This window comes from Dryobates pubescens, chromosome 16, assembly GCF_014839835.1.
Source record: "Dryobates pubescens isolate bDryPub1 chromosome 16, bDryPub1.pri, whole genome shotgun sequence".
In the NCBI taxonomy this organism is placed as follows: domain Eukaryota; kingdom Metazoa; phylum Chordata; class Aves; order Piciformes; family Picidae; genus Dryobates; species Dryobates pubescens.
In genome coordinates this window covers 3,771,514-3,799,297 of record NC_071627.1, presented here as the reverse complement: position 1 = coordinate 3,799,297, position 27,784 = coordinate 3,771,514, and the positions used below count along the sequence as shown (strand labels likewise).

General features: G+C 56.8%; 1 protein-coding gene across 3 annotated transcripts in view; it reads right to left on the bottom strand.

Moving 5' to 3' along the window:
- Positions 1-27,784, bottom strand: part of NRG2 (neuregulin 2) — a 221,623-nt gene that overhangs the window by 38,468 nt on the left and 155,371 nt on the right. For 2 of the 3 annotated variants that reach the window (XM_054168206.1, XM_054168205.1), the window contains exons 3-4: positions 17,824-17,942; positions 13,587-13,652 (exon numbers count right to left, since the gene is read on the bottom strand). In XM_054168206.1, coding sequence (XP_054024181.1) covers positions 13,587-13,652; positions 17,824-17,942 — 185 coding nt within the window. The remainder of the gene's footprint in view (positions 1-13,586; positions 13,653-17,823; positions 17,943-27,784) is intronic. The other variant, XM_054168207.1, reaches the window with a different exon arrangement.

Genomic DNA, 27,784 nt, shown 5'->3' with positions numbered 1-27,784 from the left:
TTGCTGCCAGAGTGGTCAGGGACTGTCCCAGGCTGCCCAGGGAGGTGGTGGAGTCCCCATGCCTGCAGGTGTTCAGGAACCCTGTGGCCATGGCACCTGGGGCCTGGGTTCAGTGGCCATGGTAGGGTTGGGTTGCTGGTTGGAACTGATGATCTCCAAGAGCTTTTCCAAGTCAAACCACTCTGTGATTCTCTGAGTCTGTGCCTGCTCTGTGCAGGGTTTCCACAGGTCCTGTGTGACACAAGAGGACATTCTCTGGACCAGGACTTCCTGGGAGGCCAAAGTATCAAAAGGATGTTGCAAGCTGGGCTGCTGCATCCAACCTTTGCTTGCCCTCTGCCTGCCCTGAGTTAACAGCTTGCTGACTGATCTTCCCCCACTCGCTGATGCTCAGCAGCTCTGCAAAGCCTGCACAGTGCTGGGGCAGGGCAGGAGGCAGTGCTGAACCTCCACGGTGAGCTGCTGCAGATGCAGCTCTGGCTTTATGGTTTTGCTGGCCTCAAACCTCACATCTCAGTAACCTAACTCCTCTGGAGTCCTCCTGCTCTTTAAATGCAAAGCCCTGAGGAGGAGCAAGGAGATGCCCAGAAGAGCAGTGCTGTCTCAAGCCAGGAGTGCAGCCCTGGCCCTTTGCTTCTGCACCTGAGCTTGATGGGCATGGGGCAGGGCTGGGCAGAGAGGGCAAGGCTGACTTGGCAGCCTTTGCTCAGAGCCTTGCTCTCATTCCTCTGCTTGTTCTGGCCCTGGTTATTTCTCTGCAGCACTTGGTGGGTGGTGTTTGGGCTTCTGGAACATGGCACTGCAGCAGCTGGCCATGGCACTTTGGGACATGGTTTGCTTAGGTTGGACTCCATCAGCTTGGAGCTCCTCTGTAAGCTTTATGATTGTGTGTGGTGCACTTCTAGCAGGAGAGCTGTCAGCAGAGCTGTGCCTGCCAGAGCAGTGCCTGCCTGAGCAGGTCTCCTGGAAGCACCTTGTTGAAGTTAGCTTTTCAATCCCCTTGCCTCAAGTTCCATGGCTTTTCTCCCAAAGAAGCATGAAGTGGTTTAAAACTACTTCACAGAACTGCCCCAGCAGGGTCCAGTAGCAGCAGAGATGGAGCAGAGACTACAAAAGAGCTCAGTTCCCTGTTGAGAAGAGTGCCATGGGATGGAGGCCATTCCAAGCCTAGAAACTGAGCAGCACTGCTCAGCCAAAGCTCTCCCTTCCCTCTGACAGTGGCCAGCATCAGCATGCAAAGATCATTTCCTTCTGGCCAGCTAGGGTGAGCAGCTCAGAGACAACCTGTGCCAGATGAGTGTCTTCACCCTGAACAGCCTCTGGTGGACTCCTGGCTGCTGTTTGAACAAATCTGAGCTTCAGCAGCCAGAAGGTTTGTGAGAAGAGCTGTAGTGTCCTGCACGCAGCGTGCAGAGATCTCTCTTTACTTCTTATCCTGCCCCTTCCTGCCTCTTCTATTAGTAGAAATCATCAGCACCCTCCTAGTTCCCCCTGTGTGACCTCTGGCTCCACAGCCACAGGCAGCATCTCCTTGCCTGGCTGGAGCACCACAGAATCACAGAACTGTCAGGGCTGGAAGGGCCTGAAGGGAGGTTGCAGCCAGGTGGGGGTTGGTCTCTTCTCCCAGGCAAGCAGCACCAGAACAAGAGGACACAGTCTCAAGCTGTGCCAGGGGAGGCTTAGGCTGGAGGTGAGGAGAAAGTTCTTCCCAGAGAGAGTTGTTAGCCATTGGGATGTGCTGCCCAGGGAGGTGGTGGAGTCCCCATCCCTGGAGGTGTTCAAGAGGGGACTGGACGTGGCACTCGGTGCCATGGTCTAGTCGTGAGGTCTGTGGAGACAGCTTGGACTTGATGATCTTTGAGGTCTCTTCCAACCAAAATGATTGTGTGATTCTGTGACCTCAAGGCTCAGCCAGTTCCAACCCCCTGCCATGGGCAGGGACACCTCACACTACAGCAGGTTGCTCACAGCCACATCCAGCCTGGCTGCAAACACCTCCAGGCATGAGGCTGCCACCACCTCCCTGGGCAACCTGTGCCAGGCTCTCACCACCCTCATGGGGAACAACTTCTTCCTCACATCCAATCTGAATCTCCCCACTTCTAGTTTTGTTCCATCCCCCCCAGTCCTATCCCTCCCTGACACCTTCAGAAGTCCCTCCCCAGCTTTCTTGGAGCCCCCTGCAGATCCTGCAAGGCCACAAGAAGGTCTCCCTGGAGCCTTCTCCTCTCCAGCCTGCACAACCCCAACTCTCTCAGGCTGTGCTCAGAGCAGAGCAGCTCCAGCCCTCTGCTCATCCTCCTGGCCCTTCTCTGGACACCTTCCAGCACCTCCAGATCCTTCCTGGCACAGAGGCTCCAGAACTGGACACAGAGCTCCAGCTGTGGGATCTCTTGGTGACTTCTAAGAGGCTGACTGAGCTGCAGCCTGGTTTTGTGTCATCCCTGTGCAGATGGCAGCAGCCAGCACAGTATTTCTGTCACCCTGCTTTGCTCTCATGTCCATTCCTAACGTTTGCTTTCAGTTCTGATGTGCTCAATACAAATCTTCATCTATTACAGCCCAGAAATCTCAATCCATGGTAACACTGAGTCCAGAGCATCTGGAGGTGTCTGATTGCTCTGGGATGTTGCTGCAGCTGGGACTTCATGGTCATGAAGGCCAACCATGTCCTGGGCTGCATCAAAAAAAGTGTGGCAAGCATCAAAGTGGGGTGGATTCTGCCCCTCTGCTCTGCTCAGACCTCACCTAGAGCACTGCATCCAGTTCTGGGGCCTGGACCTGCTGGAGAGGGTCCAGAGGAGGCCACCAAGATGATCAGAGGGTTGGAGAACCTCCCCTGTGGGGACATCCTCCACTAGATCAGGTTGCCCAGGGCCCTGCCCAGGGATAGGACCTCAACCACCTCCCTGGGCAACCTATGGCAGTGTTCCAGCAGCCTCCTGGTGCAGAACTTGTTCCTCACATCCAATCTCCATCTGCTCTGCTCTGGTTTGAAGCCATTGCCCCTGGTGCTGTCCCTGCAGGCCTTGGGGAACAGTCCCTCTGCAGCCTTCTTGTAGCCCCTTCAGGGACTGGGAGGCTGCCGTTAGGTACCTGAAGGGGACCTACAGGAAGGATGGAGACTTCCCACGGCTATTCTACCTGAAATGCCACACAGGACCAGGCAGATTTTGTTCCCTGTTGGCTGGTGTGCTTCATTCAGCCTCCACCACAACTGTATCTAATCCACATGCTTGGAAAGCTGTCACATTGCTGAGGTGAATGAAGAGCTGAATGAGCAAGGGAGCAGTTCTGGGTGCAGTCTGGTGGAAAGGGGCAGGGGGAGGTGATGAGAGGCTCTGTGCAGCAGCCAACTGTGGTCAACAGTTGGACTTGATGAACTTGGAGGTCTTTTCTATGGTTCTATGAATTAAGAGCAGGAAAGAGTGAGTGTGCACTGGACAAGCAGCAGGAAAGAAAGGGCATGAGCAAGGTGCCACTGAGACAAACAGGCAGACACACAGGCAAGATGTCGCCAGAGCTCCTGCAAGCTGGAAGGAGGCCTGGAGCAGCTCACCCCTCAGCCAGCCAGACCTCCTGCTGCTCACAGAATCACAGAGCCACAGCATGTTAGGGGCTGGGAGGGACCAGAAAAGCTCATCCAGCCCACCCCCCTGCCAGAGCAGGGTCACCTGGAGAAGGTCACACAGGAACACATCCAGGCAGGTCTTGAATATCTCCAGAGAGGGAGACTCCACACCCTCCCTGGGCAGCCTGCTCTAGGGCTCTGTCACCCTCACAGGCAAAACATTCTTCCTTCTGTGCCCATGGAACTTCCTCTGCCTCAGCTTCCACCACTGCCCCTTGTGCTGGCATTGGGCATCCCCCAGCAGAGCCTGGCTCCAGCCTCTGGGCACTCACCCTGCACATATTTATCACCTCTCAGGCTCCTCCTCTCCAAGCTACAGAGCCCTCAGCTCCCTCAGGCTCTCCTCATGAGGAAGATGTTCCACTCCCTTCAGCATCTTTGTGGCTCTGTGCTGGACTTACCCTAGCAGTTCCCTGAGGTCCTTCTTGGACTGAAGGGCCCGGAACTGGGCACAATATTCCAGATCAGTAAATTTGCTGATGACACCAAGCTGGGGGCAGGAGTTGATCTGTTAGAGGGCAGAGAGGCTCTGCAGGGGACTTTGCCAGGCTGGGCAGATGGGCAGAGTCCAAGGGCATGAGATTGAACACATCCAAGTGCAGGGTTCTACACATTGGCCACAACAACCCCAGGCAGTGCTACAGGATCTGGACAGAATGTCTGGAGAACAGCCAGGCAGAGAGGGACCTGGGGGTGCTGGTTGACAGCAGGCTGAATATGAGCCAGCAGTGTGCCCAGGTGGCCAAGAGGGCCAATGGCATCCAGGCCTGCATCAGGACCAGTGTGGCCAGCAGGAGCAGGGAGGTCATTCTGCCCCTGTACACTGCACTGGTTAGGCCACACCTTGAGTCCTGTGTCCAGTTCTGGGCCCCTCAGTTTAGGAAGGAGGTTGACTTGCTGGAAGGTGTCCAGAGAAGGGCAATGAAGCTGGGGAGGGGTCTGGAGCACAGCCCTGTGAGGAGAGGCTGAGGGAGCTGGGGTTGCTTAGCCTGGAGAGGAGGAGGCTCAGGGGAGACCTTCTTGCTCTCTACAACTACCTGAAGGGAGGTTGCAGCCAGGAGGGGGTTGGTCTCTTCTCCCAGGCAATCAGCACCAGAACAAGAGGACACAGTTTCAAGCTGTGCCAGGGGAGGTTTAGGCTTGACCTAAGAGAGAAGTTCTTCACAGACAGAGAGATTGCCCTTTGGGATGGGCAGGGGGTGGGGTTGGCACCCCCGGAGGTGTTCAAGATGAGCCTGGATGAGGCACTCAGTGCCATGGTGTGGTTGATCAGTCAGGGTTGGGTGATAGGTTGGACTTGGTGATCTTGTAGGTCTCTTCTAGCCTGGCTGATTCTGTGATTCTGTGAGATGTGGCCTCACCAGGGCAGGAGAACCTCTCTGACCTACTAACCTCAGCCCTTCTAATCCACCCCAGGATGGCTTTGGCCTTCCGGGCCACAAGGGTACATTGCCTAAGTGCTAAGAGTTGCCTTAGGCTAAGGACCAAGCAGAATGGAACAGGGAGATGAGGACTGGGAAGGCAGTGCTGTGGAGGCTCTGCAGCCAGGTTTCCCTGTTGCTGTCCCAGTCAGTGAGGACAGCCCAGCAGGAGCAGGAGATCTTCAGAGCAGGGCAGCCATTCGCGTGCCTGTCTGGCAGCGCACGCCTGGGAGGTGCAGGACTGACAGGGCAACAGGCAGCAGAGCCAGGGGCACGGGCCCTGCCAGCCGGCCTTCCCCTGGTGCAAGCCACCCCTCAGGAAGGCCATTAACCACTGTGAGGGATCTGACACGGCTCTGCCACGCGCCTCAGCCACGCTCCACGGCAGCTCCCCAGCCGCTGCTCAGCGCTCTGCCCACGTCCCTGCCCTGCAAAGGGTTAATTCATGCAGCCTGGCCCAGAAGCGAGGGCTAATGTTTCACATACTCCAGCTGCTGTCCAGGAGAGCAGGCAGACAGCGAGGGCTGGGCTGCTGCCTTTTCGGCTGCGTAAGTGACTGTGGCTGTTGGGCTGGCCGAGCGCAGCCCCTTGGTTCTCTCAGTGTTTGGACGTCTGGGCAGACAGATGAGCGCAGCTGCTGACAGTGTACACAGCCAGCCTGCTCTGTGTATGCCTCCTGCAGCCCCTGACAAAACACAGAGTGCCTGAGGCTCCTCTCGGCAGAGTTCATCCAGCTGCCTCTTAGGAGGGCAGGGGTGAGGAGGCGTCTGGCCAGGCTGTGCCGGGGCCGCGGCGCTGATGAAGGCTCCTGGGCTGCTGCTCCTCACCAGCCTCCCCGCGGCAGCTCGCTGCGGGGCTGCTGGGACCCCGCTCCTCACAAAGCCAGCCCGAGCCTGGATGCTCACGGCTGCCACCTCTGCAGAAAAGCAGACTGGGTCTTGCCTGGCGGCAGGCAGGGGGCTGTGGAGCTCCCAGCAGTTCTGCTGCTGCTGCGTTTGCTCACTGCAGCTGGCCTCGCATCTGCCCTTGCACTGTACTGGCAGGGAACCTGCTGCAGTCGTGGCAGCAGCTCCTGAGTGGGTCATGAGGATTGAGAGCTGCAGACTGGAAGCTCACCCCAGGACTGCAGGACGCTGATCTCAGAGCATCAGGTACTGCTGTTCAGCACACAGGGGCATCGCTCCCTGCACCGCCCATCGGCACTGCTCAGACCTTCCACGGAGGAGCGGCTTTAAAGGCTCCTGAGCTCCAAGGGGAGGTCTGTTTCCATAGGCCAGGTGAGAGAATCACAGAATCAGAGAATCATTTGGGTTGGAAAAGGCCTCTGAGATCCTGCAGTCCAACCAGCAACCCAACCCCACCACGGCCACCAAGCCATGGCCCCAGGTGCCATGGCCACAGGGTTCCTGAACACCTCCAGGCATGGGGACTCCACCACCTCCCTGGGCAGCCTGTGCCAATCCCTGACCACTCTGGCAGCACAGAAATTGTTCCTCCTCTCCAACCTGAGCCTCCCCTGGCACATTTCCAGGACATTTCCTCTCCCTCTCTCACCTGAGAGTGGGGAGCAGAGCCCAGCCCCCACCTGGCTCCAGCCTCCTCTCAGGGAGCTGTAGAGAGCAATGAGGTCTCCCTCAGCCTCCTCTTCTCCATACTGAACACCCCCAGCTCCCTAAGCTGCTCCTTCCCAGCCCTCTTCTCCAGACCCTTCCCCAGCTTTGTTGCCCTTCCCTGGACCTGCTCCAGCTCCTCAGTGTCCTTCTTGGAGAGAGAGGCCCAGAACTGAGCCCAGGATTTGAGCTGCAGCCTCAGCAGTGCCCATTCCAGGGGCACCACCACTGCCCTCCTCATAGAACCATGGAATGGCTTGAGGAAAGGGACATTTAAAAGTCCTGCCAAGGTTGTAGTTGCTCCTCCAGGCTGGATCTGTGCAGCTTTCTGAGGCTGTTCTCTACCACAAGGTACCTAAAAAAGCAGCTTCTACCACTGCAGTCTTCTCTGCCCAAAGCCCCAGCACCAGCTGTAGCAGAGGCACGCTGACACTGTGAGGGAGGGGTTTGAAGAGGTTCTGCAGGGCCAGAGCCAGCAGGAACAGGCAGCACAGCTGAAGGCCAAGGAGTAAAGCAACTTGCCAGGGTCACAGGATGGAGTCAGAGAGAGCAGCTCTCCTGCTCTGAGTGCTGGGCTCACAGCCCCACTTCTGCCACGGCACTTCAGCTGCCAGCCTGCACTTCACTCCACGCTGTCCCTGCCGCCAGCGTCACCACGACAGAGTCAGAGAATGTGATGGGTTGGAAGAGATCCCTGAGGGTCAGCTTCAACCTCCCTGCAGTGCACAGGGACATCTCCAACAAATCTTTGCATGCATCTATCAATGTGCCAAGGCTCACTGGGTGAAGATCAGCAAGGCCAAGGGACAGATCCTGCACCTGGGTCACAACAACCCCACGGGGAGCTGCAGACCTGGGGATGTGTGGTTGGAAAGCTGCAACAGGGAGGGGGACCTGGGGCTGGTGGTTGGCAGGCACTGACCAGGAGCCAGCAGTGCCCAGGGGGCCAGGAAAGCCAATGGCATCCTGGCTTGGGTCAGAAGCAGGGTGGGCAGCAGGGGCAGGAGGTGACCATGCCCCTGTGCTCAGCACTGGGGAGGCCACACCTGGAGTGCTGTGCTCAGCTCTGGGCCCTCCCTGCAGGAAGAACATTGAGGGGCTGGAGCCTGTCCAGAGCAGGGCAGCCAGGCTGGAGAAGGGCCTGGAGCCCCTGGGCTATGAGGAGGGGCTGAGGGAGCTGGGGGTGTTGAGGCTGGAGAAGAGGAGGCTGAGGGAGAGCTCCTTGCTCTCTGCAGCTCCCTGAAGGGAGGTTGGAGTGAGGAGGGGGCAGCCTCTGCTCCTTGGTGGCAAGGGACAGGAGCAGAGGCAATGGTTCCAAGCTGCCCCAGGGGAGGCTGAGGCTGGAGCTCAGGAAATCTTTCTGCCCTGGAAGGGCTCTCAGACATTGGAAGAGGCTGCCCAGGGCAGTGCTGGAGTCAGCATCCCTGGGGGTGTTGCAGCAGCTGTGGGGCTGTTGCTCAGGGACATGGTTTGGTGCTGAGCCTGCAGTGCTGGGTGGAGGGGTGGAGTGGCTGAGCTTGGAGGGCTCTGCCAGCTGGCTGTGTTCTGTGATGCTGTGATCTAGAGCAGCAGCTGTGATGCCTACTGTAACAATACAGAGAGCAAAACAAGCAAGAACCAGGACCTGGCAGCAGAGAGGCAGCACACAGCTGCCTGCAGGCTGACCTCCAGCACGTACACCTCTCAGTTCCTGTGGGCTCCACTCAATTATCCACCACACCTTCAGCTGGGAGGTTTGAGTGATCTGAGCCCAAGCCACAACAGGATTTATTCTCAGTCTAATATTAAAAACAGGTCTGACCACATGGCCCTTGGTGGAATGACTTCTGTTTGTCTGCTGTGGGCTGCTTGGCCACCCTGCAGCTCCCATCCAACAGCAGTGCACTCAGGATTGTAGCAGTGCTGGTTCCTGGGGAGCACAGAGGCTTCAGGCTGCAGTGAGCAGAGATAGAGCAGCAATCAAAACCAGTGTGAGCAGCAGCACAGGGAGGGGATTCTGCCCCTCTGCTCTGCTCTGCTCTGCTCAGACCCCACCTGCAGCACTGCCTCCAGCTCTGGGGCCCCCAGCACAAGAAGGACCTGGAGAGGGTCCAGAGGGTGCTGCCAAGGTGATCAGAGGGATGGAGAATATTCCCTATGGGCACAGGCTGGGACAGTTGGGGCTGTTCAGCATGGAGAAGAGAAGGCTCCAGGGAGACCTTAGAGCAGCCTGCCAGTACCTGAAGGGCTCCAGGAGAGCTGGGGAGGGACTTTGGACAAGGGCTGGGAGTGCCAGGATGAGGGACAATGGCTTTGAGCTGGGAGAGGGGAGACTGAGGCTGGAGATGAGGAAGAAATTGTTGGCAGTGAGGGTGGGGAGACACTGGCACAGGCTGCCCAGGGAGGCTGTGGCTGCCTCCTGCCTGGAGGTGTTCCAGGCCAGGCTGGATGAGGCCCTGAGCAGCCTGGGCTGGTGGGAGGTGTCTCAGCCCATGGCAGGGGTTGGCACTGGATGAGTTTTGAGGTCCCTTCCCACCCATCCCATTCAGTGAATTTCTGACCTTTCCTGCATATTTCCCTCCATCACAATGCTTCCAAGCTTTGGCACCCAGATCTGTTCTGTTCACCAAGCAGGTCTGCAGCCACAGGCTCCCAATCCTTGCTCAGCTGCTCTGGGCAGTGCCAGGATCAGGTTGCCATGCTGAGTGCTCTGGGTGTTGGCATGAACAGAAAGGATCTTCCTCTGCACCTTGGGCATGATCAGGTTACCACATCCCCGCAGGTTCCTGCCTGTGAGCTGAGCATTGTGACAAGCCAAGTGGACAGCCTCAGCCTGTGACAGACACAAGACCAGATGCCTCAAGACCAGAGGCCTCCTTGAGCACTTTTTCACTAGGGATGAGGCTGCTGCTTTATGGGCTCAAGACAAAGGGCAGCAGGCAGCTCCTCTCTCCTGTGCTCTCTGAAGATAGCAGCTCCAGGGCTGCTGTGGTCTGACAATGCTCAAGCAAAGCACAGACCCAGGGGAAGGTGTGAGACTGTGGGGCTGTGTCCAACCAGGCAGCATCAGACAGCTTTAGAGCAGGGTCTGGGCTGGTGAGAGCCATGGGCCAAGGCTCACTGGGTGAAGATCAGCAAGGCCAAGGGACAGATCCTGCACCTGGGTCACAACAACCCCATGGGGAGCTGCAGACCTGGGGATGTGTGGTTGGAAAGCTGCAACAGGGAGGGGGACCTGGGGCTGGTGGTTGGCAGGCACTGACCAGGAGCCAGCAGTGCCCAGGGGGCCAGGAAAGCCAATGGCATCCTGGCTTGGGTCAGAAGCAGGGTGGGCAGCAGGGACAGGAGGTGACCATGCCCCTGTGCTCAGCACTGGGGAGGCCACACCTGGAGTGCTGTGCTCAGCTCTGGGCCCTCCCTGCAGGAAGGACATTGAGGGGCTGGAGCCTGTCCAGAGCAGGGCAGCCAGGCTGGAGAAGGGCCTGGAGCCCCTGGGCTATGAGGAGGGGCTGAGGGAGCTGGGGGTGTTGAGGCTGGAGAAGAGCAGGCTGAGGGAGAGCTCCTTGCTCTCTGCAGCTCCCTGAAGGGAGATTGGAGTGAGGAGGGGGCAGCCTCTGCTCCTTGGTGGCAAGGGACAGGAGCAGAGGCAATGGTTCCAAGCTGCCCCAGGGGAGGCTGAGGCTGGAACTCAGGAAATCTTTCTGCCCTGGAAGGGCTCTCAGACATTGGAAGAGGCTGCCCAGGGCAGTGCTGGAGTCAGCATCCCTGGGGGTGTTGCAGCAGCTGTGGGGCTGTTGCTCAGGGACATGGTTTGGTGCTGAGCCTGCAGTGCTGGGTGGAGGGGTGGAGTGGCTGAGCTTGGAGGGCTCTGCCAGCTGGCTGTGTTCTCTGATGCTGTGACCATGGAAAGACCTTCCCAGACACCAGGCTTCCTTTCTGAGTCTCATAGTGTAGCTGGTGCTGAGATGGACCCTACCCTGCTCTGAACAGGCTGGCACTCATGTACCCCAGGTTGCTCTATCAGCCCCATGGCTCTAGCAGCTCTGAGGGTGTCCACACCACTGCATGAAGCTGAGTGGTACCCCATGAGGCACTGCCATCATCTCTGAGGGCATCAGGACCTCCAGCTCTGTGTCTGGCAGGCTGCAGTGCTCACCCCAAGTGCAGGGCTGCCTGCAGGTAGGCTGCAGGGGCAGGAAGGGCAGGTCTGGATGCAGACAGCTCTCAGAATGCAGCAGGAGCGGATCCCAGATTGTCCAAGCGTGCTGCCCTTGGTGCCAGAGCCAGGCTGGTGTGCCAGAGCTGTCTCTGCACCAGACCCCCATGATGTCCTGACAGCTGAGGCCCATACCAGACAGTGTCCCTGTAACAACAGAGCCAAAAGTCCTGCCCCAGCCAGCACGTGGGCAGGGTAGGAGCAGCTGGGGAGCAGACCCCCTGCACATCATGGTGGCAATGCAGAGCGTTCCGAGGCACCAGTCTGCCTCCTTGCACTCTGCAGCCTCCTGTGAGGTGCCAGCCAGGCACTGGAAGGTGCTGAGGGGGAAAGCTGTGGGACTAAAATGTGATTCCTGAGGCAAAAAAGTCACCCAAGAATGAAGACAGAGCAATCTGGAGACCTGGGCTGCATTCTGAGTCGTGCAAACCTGCCTTGTGTCAAGGATGAGAGGTCTGTGGCCACTGGAGAAGAGGAGAAGGCGGTCAGGGGTGGCTCAGAATGTGGCAGGATTTGCTGGGGGGTACACTCAGGGTTGCTAAGGAAGACTCTGGCAGTGCTCCAAGAGGGCAAGATGTGAGAGGCCAATCCTTTCCCCAAGGCAGGGCTAGGAAGGAAGGCCAGGCCAGCCAGGAAGGAACCAGGACCTTCAGGACAAACATGAGTTGGGAACCTACACACCAGGAGCCCTGGAACCAGAGGGGCTTTGGGGCTACACGGGGCAATGGGGTCTGCTCCCCTTGCCCAGGGGGACTGCCTGGGCCGTGGGGAGAACACAGGGAGCTGCTCATACTGTAGGCTCTGAGGCCCTTGTCCAGCCTCCCTGCCAAGATGCCTGCCTCACACCACGGGCCACAGAGACTGCCCAAGCACCATGACCAAGCTGCCTTCATCAGGCAGTCCCTGCTTTGCCAGGGCATTGCAGCTATCACCCAGACTGCTCTGTGGTTCCCCACAGGGTGTTTAAAGCCAGGTGGGCCATTTGCACCTTGTCAGTGAAGCAGTGAGGGGTGGGACAAGCCACAGGTGCCATATAAGCTTTGGGATAGAGATGTCTGCAAGAAATGCAAGAATTGTCCAAGGGTGAGACTCCTGTCAGTCTCCAGCTCCTCACACCCCACTACACCTTCACCACCTCCCCAGGTGTCAGACACATGTGCAACTCTATGCCACATCATCAGCAACCACCAAAACCTGGGGGGATCTGTGTTAGTCAGACAACAGCTGAGGGAGAGCATCAAAAACCCCAAGGAATGTGAAGGGAAAGGTCAATTACAGCTTGAACCCAGGAGGCTTTGCCATCTCCTCACATCATTAAGAATGAAGCAGACAGGCCAGGATGATGCTCCCACAGAGGGGAGGAGGAGAAACTTCTGTGCAAGCCACATGGCATGGTGCCAGCTTCCCTTCTAGAGTGGAAATCTGGCTTCCAGTGCAACCAGCACAGAGCTGATGTGATGCACACACACAGAGCATGGATCTGTGCTGCTGAGCACAAAGGAGGAGCCCTGGGGAAGAAAGGTTTGGTGACTGCATTCATGGTGCTGCAGCTCAGCTGGGTGTCTCCAGTGCTGTGGCAGGCTAAGGACAACACAAGAGCAAGGCTGCAGAGCAGTTCTCTCTGATTAGAAGCTTTCAAAGGGTCCCTGGCCAGTCCCTGCTGTGGCAGCAGTCAGATTTAGAACATAAAAGATGGAGCTTTGCAAGGAGGAAACATGCCCAGAAAAGCTGCAAAGTGGAGATGCCAACAGAGAGGCACAGCCAGCTGGCAGCTCTGGGGTGGCAATGCAGCACAGTGCTCCCCAGGCTGGTCCTCAGCTTGGCAGGTGCCTGCTCAGCTGGAGGGGTCCTGGTGGGATTGCAGCTGCTGACACTGCTGGGGTGCTGTGGGGTCCCCCAGCATGCAGGGGCTGAGACTGAAAGAATGACAGCCCCCAGGAAGAGATGAGCCCATGGCCAGGCACTTCTGGACCTACCTTCCATGCATGTTGGGTGTTTATTTTTGTGAGACCTTTTTCTGCTCCATTTGTAGACAACTGGACAGGCTCCAGCCCCTCAGTATCCTTCCTGCAGGGAGGGCCCAGAGCTGAGCACAGCACTCCAGGTGTGGCCTCCCCAGTGCTGAGCACAGGGGCATGGTCACCTCCTGTCCCTGCTGCCCACCCTGCTTCTGACCCGAGCCAGGATGCCATTGGCTTTCCTGGCCCCCTGGGCACTGCTGGCTCCTGGTCAGTGACTGCCAACCACCAGCCCCAGGTCCCCCTCCCTGTTGCAGCTTTCCAACCACACATCCCCAGGTCTGCAGCTCCCCATGGGGTTGTTGTGACCCAGGTGCAGGATCTGTCCCTTGGCCTTGCTGATCTTCACCCAGTGAGCCTTGGCCCATGGCTCTCACCAGCCCAGACCCTGCTGTAAAGCTTCCCTGCCCTCCAGCAGATGGACACAGCCACCCAGCTTGGTGCCATCTGCAGACTTACTTAGGGTGCCTTCAATGCCCTCACCCAGATCATTGCTTATGACATTCCTCCCTCTGTAATCCAGGCACCACCAACACCAATCACATTTTTGGGAAGATGAAGGGAACTGGTGCTTTGGAAGCAGTCAAAGAGAAGCAGCTGTCCCAGGAGGCTCCGGGAGGCAAGGAAGCATTTATGCAAAATGTCTCATAACAAACCCCCAAAGCAAACCCCAAGCAAATAAGGGGGAGGAGCAGGGGGAGAGGTACTTACACTCTTCTTCCATAACAACTATTTTAGTTTCTGAGGCTGGAAAGACTTGTGGAGCTTTCGTTGTTCCTGGGGAAATTAAGGTAAGAAAGTAGTGAACAAAATATCTCTGGTGAGCAGAGGGGAGTGGGGCTGAGCTGCAGCAGGCAGGAGGAGAGGGGCAGGCACTGCTGGCTGCTGCAGGCTGGGCTGGCTCCCAACGTGTTAGTACTGGGCACAGGAGGCTCGGGGGGGTGACTGGGGAGCAGAGACAGGGCAGTGAGTTCCTGCAGGGCACTGCTCCCTGGCTGCAAAGGGCACTGTGCTGGTGAAGAGGCAGCGATGGCTCAGGATTCACTGGACAGGTGAGGAGAGAGACTGGGGGAGGATTTCCTAGCCCTGACAGCCACAAGACTGCAAAGCCAGGGCCACAGAATGTGACAGTGAGAGAGGACTGGAGCTTAAGAAAAGCTGAGACCAGCTAAAGAGCCTGGATCCCACATGGATGTGCAGCTCTCCAGCACAAAGTGATGCTCCTACAAGAGATGGAAGAAGATGAAACAGATCAAGGCCACGGCCCAAAGCAGTGTGGGAGCCAAGCATCTCCTCTTTATAAACCAGGATCCTGAGACTGTCCAGTGTCCATGGTCACCAGCTCCACTCAAGCCTGCTGGAAGCCCTTCCTGGCTCCAGGCCCCTCACCACCCTCTGGATGCATAAAGCAAAGAGCCCCAGGAGCCTATGCCCTGCGTGCAGCCCCCTGGCAGAGCCAGGGCTGAGCCCACCAGGGAAAGGTGGAAGCAGAAAGAATTTCTCATGGAAGTTTGATTTTTTCCTGCATGGGGGTGGGGGGTAGGGGAAGTGTCAGTGTAGGAGGTGCCTAGAAGTGTTCAGAGGAGAAGACAGAGTCTGTAACAGTCACTCCTGAGCTGTGCCCTCGTGCCCATGTGATGGCCATACAGAGAAGTGGGAAATGGGACAGAAGGAAGCACTGATTTCCCTCAGAGTAAGAGCAGCCTGAAAATAGCACCAAAGCACAACGTGGCTTGGCAGAGCCCAGAAGCATTTCCTCAGCAGCTGACAGCCTCCCAGGGCTTTCCACAGCCAAAGCTTTTCTTCCTGAGCCAGGTGCTGTGTGCAGCTCCCAGCAGTGCAGGGCAGAGCAGAGGTGCTGGGCTGGGCTGAGGGCCATCTTCTAAGGGATGAGGGCTGGGGGCAGGGCAGCCACTTTCCCTCCAAAGATGATTTCTCCTCAGTCTGATGCTTTCAGTGATCTGCAGTAGAGCTGCAGGGGGCTCTTCTGAGACTGCCACCAACCAAAAGCGGGTAGTGGAACAGAGCAAGGAGTACTTGGCAGCAGCTGTGAGGAAATGTTACAGGCAGGGACTGAATGTGAGACAGCTGTGGGCCTGATGGTCTCCTGTGTGAGCTCCTTCTCAGCTGGGCTCAGGAGCCTCCACCTCTGGCCTCTGAACCCCAGGAGGGGAATGGCATCTTGGGCAGCAGGCTCCTCACCCCTCCACAAGCCTCAGCAACTCAGGCCACCTCTTGCAGGGCCACCTCTTGCAGTGCCACCTCTCTACAAGGGCATGCAGAGATGTTCCCCAGCCTCATGTCTTTGTATCACAAGGTGCAGCTAGCTCAGGACTTCTTCCCAGGCTTGGAGTCGCACACCTGTGTCCCAGCAGCATTACAGAACCTCCAGCAACACTGCTGAATGTCAGGTGAGAAAGTGCTTCCAGCAGAAGCTCCCAGAGCATCAGTCCCAGCCAGCCTGGCAGGCACAGGCAGCTATGCCAGGTTCCCAGGGGCAGAGCAGCTGTGAAGCAGTAGAATTTAAAGCAGCAGAAGATGCAGGAGCAGTGATAGCTGGATTGAGCTCCTGGGAAGGAGAGGAAGGCTCTGTAGGAGGCCACCTGCTGCACCTGCCCTGCTCCCTTGTTACAAACTGCTAGGACTGCTCAGAGCACTCTGCTGAGACTTAGTCACAGGAGAAGGCAGGCAGGGGCAGAAGCCAGCACATCCATGGGCTCAGGGATAAGCAGACACCCTGAGGAGTTTTCTGCAGAAGGATATCTCAGAAAGGAGCTTGCAGAAGTGAAGAAAGCTGTCAAGATCCCATGAAAGCCCAGCAGGAAGGAAAAAGAGAGACTGTTCAACAGCAAGTGCCTGGGCACAGATGAAAGCTGCTGTGCTCTGGGGAGCTCCAGGGAGGAGTGAAGAAATAATAGTGCAAAGAGGGTGGCAGAGGTGCAAAAGCCTGCAGTAATCAGCACCCTCCTGCTTAGCTTTGCAAGGGGCTCCAACTAGCTCTCAGCTGCCCTGACAGGTGAGCTGCAAATGGCAGCAGCAAGCTGTGCATACAGCTGAACGTGGCAAGCCCAAGTCACATTTGGAAAGCAGCTTAGAAATGGATTAATCCAGGCACTGCCCCAGCAGGGCACAGCAGGCCCTGGATCTGCAGCACCTTGCAGCCTGCAGCTCCCAATAGGAAAAGGTGCAGGCCACATCTTTGGGTCTCTTTGGTTACTTTCCCAATCTCACCACATCTCATAGAACCATAGCATGGTTTGGGTGGGAAGGGTCATGAAGTCCAACCAGGCCCCTGCAGGAACTTCCCCAACTAAAGCAAGATGCTCAGAGTTCTGTCCAACCTGGCCTGGAATGGTTCCAGGGATGGAGCATCTCTGGGCAGCCTGGGCCAGGCTCTCCCCACCCTCAGTGTCAAACATTTCTCCCTTCTCTCCAGTCTGAATCTCATTCTTTTAGTTCAAACCATCACCTCTTGTCCTGTCACAACAGGCCCTGCTCAAAACTCTGTTCCCAGCTTCTTGGTGGGTCCTTTAGGCACTGAAATGCCACCAGAAGGTCTCCCCAGAGCCTTCTGTTCGTTTTTAGGCAACTCAGGTGTGTCCCCCTACACCCTGTGACCTGAGTGAAAGCAGTCACCAGTCCTTGTCAGACTGCAGGACCTCCTGCCAAGTGCTGCCATCAGCGATGCCCACAGGAAGGGGCAGCTGGAAGCTGTCCTGGGCTGCTGCCTGTGTTCCTGGTGCCACAAGCAGCGTGCAGCATCAGAGCCTGGCAGCAGGCACTGCTGGGTCACATTCTGCCTCTCCTGAAAGGGGGTTGCTAGTGTCTGGGAAGGGCCAGCAGAGGAGGCAGGCAGGGCTCTGGCAGCAGGCGCGTGCTGTCCATACACACTGCACATGGCAAGGGTGGGGGGCTGCACAAGCTGCTCCCACTCACAGCTGCAACAGTTTGCATGGTGATGGGACAGCCAGGATGGGAGTCAGGCACTGCCTCAGCTTGCTCTGGGCACCTTTCCTATTGGGAAAGGATTGGGATCCTGCAGGGCTGAAGTTCCTTAGTGTGAAGCCTGAAGGCAGGGAGCTGTGAGCATGGGCAGCCCTCCTCCTGGCTCTGCAAGCTGGAGAGTTTGGGAGTTTTCCCAGGCAGGGGAACTGGGGATGTGGCATTGCAGCTGCACAGGACTGCAAACGCTGCTGAGGAAGAGGTTAACAGGGAAAATGATGGCAGGAAGCAGGGGGGGGACAAAGCCATCTTCCTCCACGTTTGCCTGCTGGATCACTCCGAAGGGCTGCAGAGCAGCAGGGCCAGGCTCCCGCCGTGGCCATTGTCCGTGGCAGGAGGAAGAGCTTAGGAAACAGCTTCTACAGAGTCATCCCTCCCCTGGTCACACTCTGCTGGCTTCTGGCAACCAGCACAGGGACTTTCTGAGCTGGAGGCTGCATCCAAACCATCGTGTTGGGCAACATCATTAAGATGACCAAGATAATAACAACCCCCACCCCCCAAGCTCAGACTCCATGTGCTGAGCTCCAAGAGACGGAGCACACGTTCTAGGCTGGAGACCAGAAGCAGCTTCCCTCATCACAAAGCTCTGCTTTCATTACTCCTCTTTTGGCTGAGTTTTGCTTCTCAGAAATTCTTTATAAAAACAAACCAAAACAACCCAACCCAGCCAAAAGCAACCCCCAAGCCCCCCAGAGCCCAGCCGCTTCTCCTTTCCAAAGCCCCAGATCCAGAGGCCGGGAGTCGGTGCCGGCTGCGACTCGCCGGCGGGGCCGCGGGCAGGTAGCAAACACAAACCTTTGTGCTAAGCTGCATCGCTCTTATCTCCCAGGACTGCTTTGCCTGGAAAGCAGGAAACAAACCAGGAGGCACAGGGGGTGCAGAGGCTCCTGCTCGCTGCTGCCAGGGCAGGCAGCTGAGGCCGGTCGCTGGCTTCGCCACTTACCACTTCTCACATTCAGGCTGCCTTTTGCGGTGTCTTTCCCTAAAACGTTCTCCGCTTCACAGCTGTACTCCCCAGCATCTTCCAGCTTCACCTTGTTGAACTGCAGTCTGGAAATCTTTCTGTTGAAAAGTACAGCAGACAGTTCTTACTCCATTGCTAACCACCCTGCCGAATTGCCAACCGCTGCCGGCCCTGCTGCGCTGCCTGCTGCCTCACCCCTGGCAGGCAGGGTGGGCTGCCTGGCTGCCCAGCTCGGCCAGCACTCAAGCCTGGGCAAGATTCAGATGAGGCCATTCCCAGGAATCATGGCCACCAGGACTTCCTAAAGGAAAATCTTCCTCTTGAAACCACTGCTCTTAGCACACTGCCATGGGTTGATCTGACTCCTGCTCTCCTTTGCACAGAAACCCTTTCGAGGGGCTGAGCCCGGCAGCCCCAGGATCCCAGCACACAGACCCTGCATTGGAGAGCCACAGACTGGGTTGGGTTGGAAGGGACCTCAGTTCCAACCCCCTGCCATGGGCAGGGACACCTCCCACCAGCCCAGGTTGCTCAACGCCTCCAGGCAGGAGGCAGCCACAGCCTCCCTGGGCAGCCTGTGCCAGAGTCTCCCCAGCCTCCCTGGAAAGAATCTCTTCCTCATCTCCAGTCTCAGTCTCCCCTCTCCCAGCTCAAAGCTGTTGGTCCCTCCTCCTGGCACTCCCAGCCCTTGTCACAACTCCCTCCCCAGCTCTCCTGGAGCCCCTTCAGGTACTGGAAGGGTACTCTGAGGTCTCCCTGGGGGTTGCTGGCCACCTCTCCCACTGGCTCTGAGCCATGTCTCATTCCCTGGGCTGTCTCTCTCACTAACAGGCAAAACCTTTTGTTGCCAGGTTTAGCAGGGAGCCTCCAACACAGACTGGAAACCAGCCAGGAGCCCACAGAGGGCCTCCCACCTTAGGCCTTCCATTCTGCTGCATTTCCTTCCATTTTTGCCCTCTTATCACACCCTGCTCTGGGCACTCTTCTCTGGAGAACATCTCTCTGCTTCCTACCCCAAGCTTTTCCCTCAGGTCTGTGTCATACATTTGCTTTATTTAGAGACATGGTAACACTGCCAGCTCCAGCAAGAGCCCCCAGTGGGCTGTGCCCCCAAAGGCAACCAGAACCGCTTTGTTGTGGAGCATACCGCCTCGGCTTTGCAGCTCTTTGCAGCGTTCCCTCTGTCATCTGAGAAGGGCTTTTCTCTGGGCTCTACAAGTCATCATCCATAGGAAGTACTCCACAGGAACACACTGGCATCTTTCTAACACCCTGGCAGGCTGTTCTGCTGCGAGGCCACAGCAGGAACGTCTCACTTAGCTCTGTTAGTAAATTAAAAGCACTTGGAGACAACTTGGTCAGGCTCCCAGGATGCAGGCACTGCCCTGTTTGACAGGATGCGGTCAAGCCTTCAGCTGCAGGAGTTCAGGCCCCATCTGGAGCAATTTTAAATGAATCTTGACAACATGCAAAGATCTCTTGACTCCTTCTCACCCCAGGTCTCCCCTGCCCCACTCTCCAAAGCCAGTTGTTTTGGCCAGCTGCTCCAGCACGGGTGCCCAAGCCAGCAGGCTGCTGAGAGTGGTGCCAGGCTGCCCGGACTCCTGCACACTCTGAGTTCTCTTCAGTCTCTCAGAGCAACCTGGAGCAGCCTTGGGCATTGTGTTAGAATCACAGAATCATGAAGTGGTTTGGGCTGGAGGAGACCTCCAAAGCTCACCCAGTCCAACCCCCTGCACTCAGCAGGGACATCCTCCACCACAGCAGGTTGCCCAGAGCCCTGTCCAGCCTCACCTGGAATAGCTCCAGGGATGAGGCCCCAACCACCTCCCTGGGCAACCTGTTGCAGTGCTCCAGCAGCCTCCTGGTGCAGAACTTGTTCCTCACATCCAATCTCAATCTGCTCTGCTCTGGTTTGAAGCCATTGCCCCTGGTGCTGTCCCTGCAGGCCTTTGGGAACAGTCCCTCTGCAGCCTTCTTGTAGCCCCTTCAGGTACTGGGAGGCTGCTCTGAGGTCTGCCTGGAGCCTTCTCTTCTCCAGGCTGAACACCCCCAGCTCCCTCAGCCTGTCCCCATAGCAGAGCTGCTCCAACCCCCTGATCACTTTCATGGCCTCCTCTGGACCCTCTCCATCAGCTCCAGGTCCTTCCCATGTCGAGGGTCCCAGAGCTGGACCCAGCCCTGCAGGTGAGGTCTCCCAGGGCAGAGCAGAGGGGCAGGATCCTCTCTCTCCATCTCTGGCCACACTGCTTTGGATGAGGTCCAGGTTGCCCTTGACCTTCTGTGCTGCCAGTGCCCATTGCTGGCTCCCTTCCAGCCTCTCACCCACTAGCACCCCCAAGTCTTTTTCCAGAGGGCTGCTTTCAGTCTCCCAGCCTGGACTGATAGTGAGGATACAGAATCACTGCTGTGATGCAAGAGGAGTCAAGCAGCACCCAAGAAACAGCAAAGAGTTTAAGGGACTCTGGGGCTTATTGCTGCCTGGTGGCAGCTGGGTTCTGCTTCTTGCTGGGGGTGTTTCATGGGCTCCTGGTGAAGGAGGTTGGCTACACTGGGCTGCAGCACCATGTCCAGGACCACGTTCCCCATTCCCTCCACAGAGGCAGGTGTAGGAACATTCAGCAAAGGCACAAGATGGGCTTCTGGTATTGCTGCAAGCAATTCCAACAGCAGCACAGGCAACACTCCAGGCTTGGGGCAGAGTGGCTGGAAACCACCCAGCAGAAGAGGACCTGGGGGTGCTGGGTGACAGCAGCCGAACATGAGCCAAGGGGTGCCCAGGTGGCCAAGAAGGCCTCCAGCAGCCTGGCCTGGAGCAGCAATGGTGTGAATGGCAGGAGCAGGGATGTGATCATACCCCTGGACTGGGCACTGCTGAGGCTGCAGCTCAAATCCTGGGTTCAGTTTTGAGGCACTCACCCCAAGGATATTGAGTTTCTGGAGCAGGCCCAGGGAAGGACAACAAAGCTGGGGAAGGGTCTGGAGAACAGGGCTGGGGAGGAGCAGTTGAGGGACCTAGGTGTGTTCAGTGTGGAGGAGGCTGAGGGGAGACCTCACTGCTCTCTACCACTTCCTGACAGAAGGCTGGAGCTGGGTGGAGGTTGGGCTCTGCTCCCCAGTCTCAGATGATAGAAGGAGGAAATGGCCTGAAATTGTGCCAGGGGAAGGTTAGGTTGGAGAGGAAGAAAAATTTCTTTGCTGCAAGAGTGGCCAGGGATTAGCACCCCAGGGAGGTGGTGGAATCCACATCCCTGGAGGTGTTCCAGAACCCCTTGGCCATGGCACTTGGGGCCATGGTTTAGTGGCCATGGTGGATTTCAGTTGCTGGTCGGACTGGATGATCTCAGAGGCCTTTTCCAAAGGAAACCATTATGTGACTCTTTTACTACCCCTAGCAGAGCCCAGCTGTTGCTCTCCCTCAGCTGCCACACTGACAGGACACTCCATTTGTCCTGCAAACCAGCCCTTGGACAACAGCTTTGTGGCAGCTCTTGCTGCGCCGCGGAGCGGGAGGGCAGGCAGCACATGTTGAAAGCAGCACAGCTTGAACTCAGAGGCCTGTAGAAAACCCCCCACCCACTCTTGCAGATGGCAGCCTGGGGCTATCTGCCATGTGGAGCTGACACCATTAGCAAACATGCTGCCTGCAGCTGCAGGAGGACATTGGTTGCATTGCAGTCTGCCATGCACAGCACATGGAGCAGCTGCAGAAGCCAATGCAGCATTAGAGTAACAGCTGTGTGTGTGAGCTCCTCAGGGATAGGGGCTGAAGTGCCAAATAAGTCAACTCTTAGTGACACAAAAGGCTAATGGAAAGGAGCACCTCTGACAGATTTCTCTTCAAGGAGAGACTGAGAGACTTTTGGTCCTTGAGCTGGGAGCTGGAGAGCAGAAGGCAATGCGATGCTGGCGCTGGTAGTGCAGCAGCAGCAAGGTGGAACCAAAGAGGGGTTAATGCAGGAGTGCTGGGCTGTCAAAAGGGCTCATTTCCCTTTCTGGTCATGGCTTGTAAGATCCTCTGAACAAATCAAGAGCTCCTTTTGCTGTTCATACCCTAGGGCAATGCGTAGCTACTCTTGATCTGCAGAGTGCTCTGAACTATGCCAGGTAATAGATGTGGGGGACAGAGATGAAGACTGCAAGTGAGGATCAGCTTTAATGGGGAGCACAGCCAGAGGAAAGAGAATTTCCCTTTTCCAGGAAGCACTGAAAGAGCCAGGGAGAGACCTTGTTTCCCAGCACCTTTAGTCATGCACCTTTTAATTCAGGTGGAAAGTGGCTGTGAACCGGCAGGGCTGAGCATGCAGGAGAGGCAGCGAGGAGCAGCCTCTCTCTGCTCTGTGTTACTGCCTCAAAGTGCTGCTGAAATGGCTCAAAATCACCTAGGAAATTGCTTGTTCAACTTCATGTTCTTCCCCCTGCTGCCCCCACGGGCAGGTCCTGTGGTTCCCTAGACTCATAGAATGCTTTGGGTTGGAAGGGACCTCCAAAGCTCATCCAGTCCAACCCCCTGCACTCAGCAGGGACATCCTCCACCAGAGCAGGTTGCCAAGAGCAGGGCCTGTCCAGCCTCACCTGGAATATATCCAGGGATGGGACCACCTCCCTGGGCAACCTGTTGCAGTGCTCCAGGAGCCTCCTGGTGCAGAACTTGTTCCTCACATCCACTCTCAATCTGCTCTGCTCTGGTTTGAAGCCATTGCCCCTGGTGCTGTCCCTGAAGGCCTTTGGGAACAGTCCCTCAGGTAGCCCTTTCAGGTACTGGAAGATGCTCTAAGGTCTCCCTGGGGCATTCTTGTCTCCAGGCTGAACAGCCCCAGCTCCCTCAGCCTGTCCCCATAGCAGAGCTGCTCCAACTCCATGACCATATTTGTGGCCTCCTCGGGACCCTCTCCATCAGCTCCAGGTCCTTCCTGTGTTGAAGGCTCCAGAGCTGGACACAGCCCTGCAGGGGAGGTCATACCAGAACTCCTGGAGGGCTCATGTGTGTTGGTATAGAAATGCCAAGTAGTAGCATGTGAGGAATTGTGCTGTGCACAAGGAATTGTTCTGTGCACCAGGAATGATGTTGTGCACCAGGAATGATGCTGTGCACAAGGAATTGTGATGTGCACAAGGAGTGATGCTGTGCACAAGGAATGATGCTGTGCACAAGGAATGATGCTGTGCACAAGGAATGATGCTGTGCACAAGGAATTGTGATGTGCACAAGGAGTGATGCTGTGCACAAGGAATGATGCTGTGCACCAGGAATGATGCTGTGCACCAGGAGTGTTGCTGTGCACAGGGAATTGTGCTATGCACAAGGAGTGATGCTGTGCACCAGGAATAATGCTGTGCACCAGGAACTGTGCTCTGAATGGGAGGTTTGTGCCAAGCCCCTGCTGCCCCCTTGGGCAGTGTCTCAGGCTGCCAGCCCCACCATGTGCCTGGCTGCCAGAGGACGCCATTGTGCTAGGGGCAGGCTTTGCCCCAGGCTGTTCCAGCAGTGAAAGGGCCATGGTCCCTGACAGCTCCAATCATTTCACTGCACTGCAGCTCTGCTGACATCTCATGACTCCAGGGGAAAATCTGCCTCATTGTCTGTCCTGACCCTCAGCACATCTGACTTAGCCACATGCTAATTATCTCCTGTAGTGCCAGTGGAGGAGCAGCCCCTGGGGAATATGTTGTCTGCAAGCTCTAGGGGATAGGATTCACAAGGAGACCTTCAGCCTGGCCAGAAGAATATCCCTCAAAATACCTTTCTGGCCAAGGGAAGAGAGTCCCCAGGAGGGCAGTTTGGAGAGCTGAATCAATCGCCCTCTGCAGTGCCAGGCTCCAGACTACAATGGGAACAGGAGATCGGCCCTTGGCCAGGACCTACACAAAGATCCTGGCAAATCCTGCCCAGGAAGGGTGGCCACCTCTGCTGTAATTTAGACATCTCAGAGCTAGACACCAAAATGTGAGCTTGGGCCCAGAGGCCTCCACTCCAGTCAGAAGAAAAACAGCAGGAACTTCATCTCAGCCAAGGAGGAGCTTGTGGCAGGAATCATGCCCCCAGCAGCACTTTGGCCAAGCTTGAATCATTTTTCTCCTCTTACCTACTGCCAAGTGGAAATGGAACCATCTTCCCAGGCCATCTCCCTGCAAAGCCATTCCTCTCCCAGCAGCAGAGCAGCTGCCACCAGCTACCTCCAAGACACCTATGTTTCCCTGGGGACTCAGTGCTCCTGTGTGAGTCCAGCTGCCTCTGCTCTGCTTGGGGTGCTAACAGCTGTAGGGTTGCTACTGGGGTGCTTGGTGAGTCTGCTACAAATAGGGTGGCTAACAAATGAGTAGTGAAACAGTCAAGGCATGAGCTGATGAAGAGAGTTTGCAGGCTGCACCACCTGTGGCCCCTACACTGCCAGTGGGGAGCACTGCCCATAGCGAGCACACCTGAGATGCTAGGAAAGGGAAATCCCCAAATGTCACCCAACTGTCACCCAAATGTCAGTGTGCCCAGCACACACTGAAGGCTCTGCTCTGGTTACACATTAACCCCACTCCTCTGCCTGCACCCTGCTGTGGCAGGGAGCAGAAGGACCTGCAGCCTGCTGCAGCCTGCACTGCTTCTGCTCCTGCCACAGACCTCATGGTGCCTCTGCATTGTCTGGGCACTCTGCACAGCAAGGCACTGGCCCTCAGAGAGCTGGTTAATGACTGGCAAGGAGATTCAGAACACCCAGACCTTCATCTTACAGTCCAGAAGTGCTGTCCAGCATCAGTAAGCATCAGGCAACCCAGTGCTAGAGCAGGGGTTCCTGGTGCCCTGGCCTTGGGGAACACATTGATCCTCCCCAGCACACAGTGGGACAAAAGCAGGCAGGAGAGATCATTGCAATGCAAAGCAGAGTGGGGATGGCTGTGCCAAAGCACCTCTGTCCATCAGGGCAGAAGTGGCAGAGGCACCTCTGTCCATCAGAGTAGCAGTGGCAGCCAGGTGCATCCTCCCCCCTCACAGCCAGACAGAAACCACCCCAGCCTCTTTCCTGCCCTCCAGTTCCAGAGCAGCACCCCAGAGCTGGGTGAGCAGGCTGAGCCTTGCAGTGCTTGAGACAAACAATCGGCCCTGTGCTGGCTGCTGGGCACTCTGGGACAAGACCTGGCTAGCTCAGGATTAGCTTCAAGCAGAAAATGGAAGAGGGGAAAATATGCCCTCAAGGAAAGCAAGCAAACAGGAGTAAGGACAGAGAGGTTTGAAGTTCTCAGCTTGGTCATCACTCCACCTGCAGTGGGCAAAGCCTTCCTCCTGCCTCACATCATCACCTGCTTCACTCAGTGTCTGGCCTGCTGGGACTGTGGGAGCAGGCATGGGAGACGTGTCCTTGTGGGTGCCCAGGACAGGACCAGCCATTCCCTGCCCCCCTCTGCCTGCCCCCCAAGGTTAAGGTGCTGTTCTAACCTGGAGGGTAGGTTTGCTCCTTCTCTCCCAGCAGCGCTGCTGTCTCTCTGTGCCCAGGCCTGGGGCCGGCTGCTCCGCCAGTCCTCCCTCTGCAGAGCTGACCCTGGCACTGCTCTCAGCTGCAGTCCTCTCTGGGTCGTGCAGCGTTAACAGGAGGGGAAGGGATCGATAAGAAGGCTCCAAAGAGCAGTTGTGCAACCCCCCTGCAGCCTCATCTCCAAGCTGCGCCGGGGTGCGGGGCGGCCACGGTCCTTCCACAGCGGGAGGAGGAGCAGGGCAGCCGCAGCAGCGCCGCACCAGGGCCACCCCAGGGCCACCCCAGGGCCTGCAGTGGGCTCTGAGGCCACTCTGCTGAGGAACGAACCCTGAGTGCTGCTGTTCTGCAGCTGCCAGCATGTGGGATCCAAAACCATGTGGAAGCTGAGTTCTGGGTTACAGTTGGTGCACAGACCTGATGCCAGTGCAGGTCCCTGGTATTGCTTGGCCTGGGCTTCAGAGCAATGGACCCACCCATGAACAAAGCTCTGACCCCAGTGCCAGGGTCAGAGTGGCTCTGAGAAAGTGCAGATCATGGAGCAGTGCCCTGAGGCCAGCTCAGAGCAGGTTCTGCCCCTGCTTACTGCGACACCTCACAGGAGTACACCTCCCAGCACCAAATGTGGGACAGGGACCCACAAGTCTCAGTACAGAGACAAAAGCCCCTCAGGAGGTGCAGCCAGGGCAGTGTGCAGAGGTCTCACCTCTCAGCAATCAAACCAACAGCAAATTCTGTGTGGGGAGGGAAAGAGAGGCTCAGTGCTGCTGAGGAGAAGGCAAAGAGGTGCCAGTTTGGAAGCCATCATGTGTTGGATGGAGGTTGAGATGCTGGACAAATCAGGGGCATGACCTAAACATCAAAGAAGGGTGAGAGGACGGACTGAGAGAACCTTTAAAGTGAAGTCAGAGGGTTCTAAGATATCAGGGGAGGAGAAGGAGGTGCCACAGTCAAAGCAGCTGTGTGGAGGAAGCCCTTTACTGAGCAGGGACGGAGAGGAGCAGCCCAGCGATGGAGAGGAGCAGCCCAGCGATGGAGATGGGCAGGGCCAAGCTGCACATACTCAGATCAGGAAAAAGCATTTGTGAGAATGGCATTTGTGGTCATGGAAAGGAATGGCACCTTCAGGTGGACAGAAAGCTATCCCTCCAAGAGCTCTGTGCCCGTGGTGGCAGACAGGGTTGTGCCAGAGATTCAGATGCAGTTTGGGAGCTCCTTTCTGAGTCTGAGGCTTTTGGGACCCGTGTCAGTCGTTTCTTCCCAAGTCATTTCCCCACAGCTGGTGTGTGCCACTCATCCTCACCAGAGCCTGATCCACAAAGTGCAAAGGGGACCTAGCAAATTGGTGCCTGTGCTTTCCCAGGTGAGCTGCCTGCAGCCTCAGCCCAGCTCTCCTCCTGGATGAATGAGATTTCAGGTCCTGGCTCAGTGGTTGCCTCAGCCTGCTCCAAGACGTTTTGCAGGCACAGAGGGCTGCACACAGCAAATTTCAGCCAGGTACAGCTCCTGCCACCTCTAGGCCTGCACACTCCACCAGCTGGAGCAGCCCCACTCTGACCCCAGCTCGTTAGCTGTAACTCAGTCAGAGCTGCTGAAATGCCCATTTGCTGAACCAATTAGGAGCTCTGATTTGCAAAGCCTGTGGATTGTTCTAGCTCAAGACCCAACTGCTTCTCCTTTCAGTTCTCAAATTCCCTGGTTCGGGCCCAGGTGCGCTGGCCAAGATTGTGTCCATCATCTCCTTTAGAAGGGCACACAGGCAAACAAAGGAGATGCTCTCCTTCCACCCCCCCTCCAGGAAAGTGCCTTCAGCAGCTAAACCCCAAGCCCGGCTATCGGAGACATAATGACATCGTGAGAGCTGGCGAGGGGAGAGCTCCCCTGGTGATCATAACAACACCGGTGCTTGAGCAGAGCCCTAGCTTCGAGGCATCTGGAATTGCTCTTGCAAGATCCATTGTCAAATGAGCTTTTGCCTTTGTTTAGAAATGTCAGCCTGAAGACCCCTGCCAGAGCGGTGGTACAGCCTGCTCGGGTTCACTCGGGCTCCCACAAGGCTTCAGCAGCTCTCTTTGCCCCTCCTTGTCTCCAGGCTTCATTAGGAAATCATTTATCTTTATTGGCACTCTCCTTCCCCTGCTGCTTTGGCATTATGATTATTTTCTGCCTTCATTCCAGAGCAATGAGCTGCAGAGGGAAGACCACAGCCCCATTCATTGTGGGTGGGGAATCATCTACGGCAGGGAGCTCTGCGAGGAAGACCCCAGCGATGAATCTGCCCCGGCTGGTACTGCCTGAGGGAGCACTCTGCAGAAGCAGGAGAGGAGGGTATCCCTTGGCTCCACTTACAGCCTGACAATAGGGATTCCTGGTGATACTGAAAGTAGGACACTACTCCCCGGGGATGTCATATGGTCAGCCTGTCCCAAACTGAACTGCCAGCCCTCTCCAGTCTCATGCTACGCCTACTGCAGCAG